This window comes from Hyperolius riggenbachi, chromosome 10 (assembly GCF_040937935.1).
Source record: "Hyperolius riggenbachi isolate aHypRig1 chromosome 10, aHypRig1.pri, whole genome shotgun sequence".
Lineage (NCBI taxonomy): Eukaryota > Metazoa > Chordata > Amphibia > Anura > Hyperoliidae > Hyperolius > Hyperolius riggenbachi.
The window spans coordinates 38,542,225-38,548,224 of record NC_090655.1 but is presented as its reverse complement, the minus strand read 5'-3'; the positions used below and the strand labels follow the sequence as shown (position 1 = coordinate 38,548,224).

General features: G+C 38.1%; 1 protein-coding gene across 4 annotated transcripts in view; it reads right to left on the bottom strand.

The window, feature by feature from the left end:
* Window positions 1-2,946: 2,946 nt before the first annotated feature.
* The window catches only part of LOC137533956 (uncharacterized), a 64,229-nt gene continuing 61,175 nt past the window's right edge, over window positions 2,947-6,000 (bottom strand). For all 4 annotated transcript variants that reach the window (XM_068255284.1, XM_068255282.1, XM_068255286.1 and 1 more), the window contains one exon: window positions 2,947-3,131. Coding sequence is in view for 2 of the 4 variants with exons in the window: in XM_068255282.1 (XP_068111383.1) it covers window positions 3,101-3,131 (31 nt within the window). In the remaining 2 variants the exon portion in view is untranslated. The remainder of the gene's footprint in view (window positions 3,132-6,000) is intronic.

Sequence of the window (6,000 nt, the reverse complement as noted above, 5' to 3'; positions counted from 1 at the left end):
CTCCCAAAAAATACTGCTAAGATGGTACCTGACACCTGATAAACTATCAAAATACGACCACTCCACGCCTAACATATGCTGGAGAACATGTAAGGCAGAAGGTTCGTTCTTCCATATTTGGTGGCTTTGCCCTAAAATTATACCTCTATGGAAACTAGTGATCCAATTAATTTTTGATATTACAGGTGTGCATATACCACGCAAACCTGAAACCCTATTACTGCACCTAGATATTAGCATGATCCCATCACACCTGAAAACTCTAATCTTACATATTCTCTTGGCTGCCAAGATCTCCATTGCCAGAAACTGGAAAACAGATAACTGCCCAAACATCAAACAAATAATTGCTATAATACAACAAAACAGTGTATATGAACATATGTATGCTAGGACCTGTAGTAAGGAAAAAATATTCTTGGAGCAATGGAAGTTTTGGATCGAGTGGTATTCCATATATGAAAATAATCTTCAGACCCCCTAAACAACTGTCTAATCTCTATAAGTTGTAATTAAACCACCACCAGAGCCTTATTAGTCCCTCCACAATCCTATATGTACATGACTTGCCAACCCCCCCCACCCCCCACCACCACCGTCATTAAAAAATATCCTATACATTTGCCCCTTAGGCCTGCTTCAATATATAAAAGGTATAATATATAATGCTTAATTATATACCAATTCTTATTTTTACACTTGTTATACCACTTGTAATAGTGTTACTGTTACTGTTACTATTATTTGGTTGTTATTAGCTACGATTAATAGTAGAATTAGACATCTATGTCCAGAATGCCTCCTGTTTTAATACTGTAAAAGTGTATTTACAACTGTAAGAGGTATGCATATAATTAATATCTGTATGCTGTTTTCTGCTTACAAAAATTCAATAAAAAACTAAATGATTAAAAAAACCAGAGTGTGATAGTCTGAGAGTAGAACTTGGAGAGGGTGTGTAAAGCTCTGCCTATTACAAGCAGTGCTGCACATTCCACACATTCCAGCATGAGCCCGACAGAGCCGACAGAGGAAAGAAGATAAGATTTATTACAGAGACAGTGCAACTAGAAAAGCCTGCAGTATGCCAGAGCACATTAGAACAAGTATAGGAACTTATAGGATAGAAGAAATGAGGCTCAAAATTTTGCTACAGAGTCTCTAAGGAATAGCGCCCTGTCACCTGTCAGTGCTCCTTCCATTAATTCACCAATAACTTTATCACTACTTATCACAATGAAATGATCTATACCTATCACAATGTATGACGACAATATTTTATTTGGACATAACGATATATTTTTTTCAGTTTTGTGCCTGTCACTAATTACAAGCCCTTATTTGCAAAACAAAATAAACACACAAAAAAACAGTACTATACACTCTTGTCCCTATGGCAACTATTTAAGTATTTGGGGTTTTTTATGTATTTTTGTTATTAGTGTTTTATATTAGTGTTTATAAGTGTTTTATTTTGGTAAATATGGGAGGCAAGGTAAGGGGTTAATTGGATATTGCATGTATTTTTTGTATTGGTAAGTATGTAGGTGTAATTTTACTTTTTGGCCATGTCTCCCAAACTTTATTCAGATTTTATTCTTTTCACAGCACACATACATTTTCACAGCATACATACAGGAAGTAACGCATGTATGGTATACTTTCATTTCATGTACACTAATGGGTGCTGATAAGAACCACGCGCGGGAGGGAACGGGAGCTCGCACAGCAGCGAACGCGGCAATAGACTACGATCTACGTCCCTGAGACTTCAGATGAAGTCCTGCAGGGTGTAGATATACTGCCCACGGTGCGGTAACCAGTTGAATTTGCATTCAGGACAGAATTATCAGCATCTCACTGAACCTTTCTACTCTTGACTGTTTTCTTTACTATATCACATACTGTTTTCTGTTATACTTTTCTATCGGAAGAAGAATTGTCTCATCATATTTTTGGCTGGCTTTTTTATTCTTTGTCAATAGCGCTCACCCTGTTAGAACAGTGACAGAAAGTAGCTGGCAGGGACGGCGAATAAAACAACAAAATAATTATCAGCACATATGAGCTCTGTCTCTACTATTTATCAATGTTTGCCAAGACTGGGTGTGAGGAAGAGCCAACTCTCTCCCACTGCAGCTATTTGTCAAACTGTTAGAAGAGAGGATTTTCAAATTTCATTGCTGGAAATAAGATCAAAGCTAGATAAGTGAAACATCCGTTTCCAGAATGGAGCATGCCTGTGATATCACTTCTCACTGAGCAACATGATTTGTAATCTGTTATTTATTCAAGGAACTAAGCTACTTACCTACAGCCAAAAAATAGGCATTTGGGGGGAAGAATGCTCCAGAAACTATATGTAAGTGGCACAAAAACATGTATTAATGTTTGCAAAAAAAATCTATGCATCCCCTATTTATTTGAGCATGCAGGATTCGAGTCTGAGGAAAGCTGAAAAGCCGAAAGCTACCTGAGACAATACTAGCACAAGGATTTATACTATACTTACCTAGGGCTTCTTCCAGCCTCCTGTAGTCCATTAGCTCCCTTGCCGCCCTCCCAGTTCCCTCAGTAAGGCCACTATTCTTTGAAGTTAGCCAATAAATGGTATTATCCTGATTTAAAACTTCTTGCTCATTATAAATGGAACACTCGTAAAAGGAAAGCACTAGTTAAAAGGACTCTAATATGGGCATTTTAGAGAAGGGGGCTTTAATTGGGGTATTATTACAAGAGGGATATCGTAGGAGGAATATTATTACAAGAGGAATATTGTAAGGCTGTGATGACACTTCTCTTGTCTTGAGTGGCCAACTGGCCAAGGCCAATTTTGACCACACCTGCAAGGTAAACCTCCCTTAAAGTTTCCTGGTAGGAGGAAGAGTAGCTGAGAAAAGATGATGAACTAGCAAACTAAATGTATTATTTTTTTATTCTTTTTTTTTTCTTTTTACGCTGTAGTCTCAAACATTTTCACTTCATGTCGGAACTTGGAAACTGAATTCAATTTGTAGAGTTGTTTTGAATTTTGGTCTTTGACTTTAGCATTGCAGATTTTGAAGTTGGGTCTGTGGCTCTGTGCCTGCTGTGAAAGATGTCAGATTATAATAATCCTTCCCATAAATGGCCTGAAAGAATATTAAAAAAAACATGCTCTGTGTTAGTCACAACCTATTATGAATATTTCTTTTAGCCGTGACAGCAGCAAAGACTTTGACTGTAGCATTGTGATGGGAGGTCAGAGCACTTTGGCGTTAGTAATCACAAAGTGGCTGATGTGAATATACAAGGGAAGTGCAGTCACATCACGCTGTACAAAAACAACAGATCCAATATTCCCAAGCTTCAACGTTCATGTATTTGGGATGCGTGACATTTGGAGACTATATTTAATCATTAAAGTGTACCTGAGACAATACTAGAACAAGGCTTTATACTATACTTACCTAGGGCTTACTCCAGCCTCCTGTAGTCCATTAGCTCCCTTGCTGCTCTCCCAGTCCCCTCAGTAAGGCCCCCGCCAGCCCCATAAATTCTGCAACTCGGATCAGTCATGGGCTACTGTCTATGTGCAGTCTCAGGACCCGAGAGCGATCTGCTCATGCGCAGTTCACCAAGACTGTAACCAAAACAACAATGGAGCATATTTGTGAGCTGGGGGGGTTGGCGATGCATGGAGCCAGGACTGTGCAAGTGCAGTGGCCCGAAACCAGGCTGTATTGTGGACTCCACAAGACAAGGACAGAGGGGACTGCACTGATATGACTGAAGCTAATGGACTACACAGGGCTGGAGGAAGCCCAAGGTGATTTCACATCTTGTCCTTGTATTTGCTCAGTTTGTTTTAAACAGAATCTACTATCACAATGGGAGTATTCCTCCTTTTTTCTGCTTTGTAGGTTGAGTAGCAATGCTTTTCTTTAAAGCAAACCTGAACCAAATATTATGGCTTGAAATCACTAAGACCTGTTCAGTAAACACTTCATGTCATTTGTTTGAGCATTCACTAAGATTTGAAAACTTGTTACCAATCAGAAATAATCTGATCATTTAAAATGCCACAATTTAGAGAATGTATAAAATAAGATTTGGCAATAATTGTCGTGCGTCACCAAAAATCCCCTAAAAAGTCACCATCTTTGAACCATTTATTATATAAGGCCTAGCAGCCTGGCTTAAAGAGAATCTGTACTCTAAAATTCTTACAATAAAAAGCATACCATTCTATTCATTATGTTCTCCTGGGCCCCTCTGTGCTGTTTCTGTCACTCCCCGCTGCAATCCTGGCTTGTAATTGCCATTTTTAGGCAGTGTTTACAAACCAAAGACATGTCTTCTAACTAGAGTGTGATAGGCTTGAGAGTAGCTCAGTCTCTTAATCATATAGAGCTTGGAGATGGTGTGTATAGCTTCTGCCAATGACAAGCAGTGCAGCACATTCCACACATTCCAGCCTCAGCCGACAGAAGAGAGAAGATTAGATCATATAACAGAGATAATACAGCCACTGTGCAACTAGAAACGGCTGCAGTAAGACAGACCACATTAGAACAGGTATAGGAACGTATAGGATAGAAGAAATAAGGCTGAAAATGTTGTTACAGAGTCTCTTTAACATTATCATTGAGCCTGAAACTATTGAGATGGACTGATGGCTAGCTGAAAGATTGACTACCTTCCACAGGGATTCTAGAATCCAAGAGAGGTAATAGACATTTATTCTTGGTGACTTTATAGACTTTATGAACCAATCATTTTAAATCTTCAGCATTTTAAGTTTTTATTAGATAATATTTCTATGTCGTTTTTATACATTTTTATAAAGATAGCACTGTGCTGACAAATTATGCCCTTTCTGTCTTTGATTTGTTTTCCTGACCAGATCCATAATAGCTGACCAAATCATTAAACACACTTTAAGGCCAACAGTGTCTTTGGAAACAGGAAGACAACAAAGGAAAGGTAATATTTTCACTTTTTATATTTTTCAGTTTGCACCAAAATGATTAATTGATGGCCAGGTCCTCTCTGTGAGTAAGCTTTTACTTGGAAAAGGATAATCCCTATATGAGCGATTTTTCACTTATCCATAAGAGATGGCTTCCTAGAAAGAAGGAGTAATACTCAGTAATGGACAACGGTGGATATTAGTTAATGTAATGGTTTTCGGCTAAAGTCATTATGGCCCCCTACCAGAACATGGCAGAGTAAACGAGTCATTGAATGAATACCCCATGGATAAAAGAAATGCTGGTTTTACCTCCAGATTCAGATCTGTGTGATATAGGCGGGATAAAGATGTCCTGACTGTGTACGGAAAATTGGCAAATGGCAGACGTATGATTAGTGACGAGTTTTCAGCACGGAGAGGGGAGACTACACTGGATGTATTTATAAAGTTATTACATCAATTTGTCATTATCTGCAGGGTAAGTTTATGCCCACAGGCGGAGATCTATTTTGCAGGGATATAAAGGACACATATTTTATCATGGAATAGAGTGTGTGGCTGTTAAAGTGATTATTTTTCAAAGGTGCTCCAGTAGAGTTCATGAAGTGCAATTTAGAAACACAGTGGATAGCAAACCCAATCGTCACCAGGTGCAAATACATGTGCCTCAAAAGAACGCTGTGATGGCTGCCTCGCAAGCGCTTTGAGTCCGACAGGAGAAAGGCGCTATACAAAAAAAGGAATTATTATTATTATTATAAATTATACATGAGTACTAAGATATTCTTGTGCAGGAATACTTTTCCATTCAATATGTGTCCAGTTTTACTTTTTACATTTCACATCCTCATCTTTGTAGTTTGTTTTTCCAGTCATGTATGTCTTGTCTAATATATACAGTGGGATGCGAAAGTTTGGGCAATTTTGTTAGTTTTCATGAATTTCCTGTATAAATCGTTGGTTGTTACGATAAAAAATGTCAGTTAAATATATCATATAGGAAACACACAGTGATATTTGAGAAGTGAAATTAAGTTTATTGGATC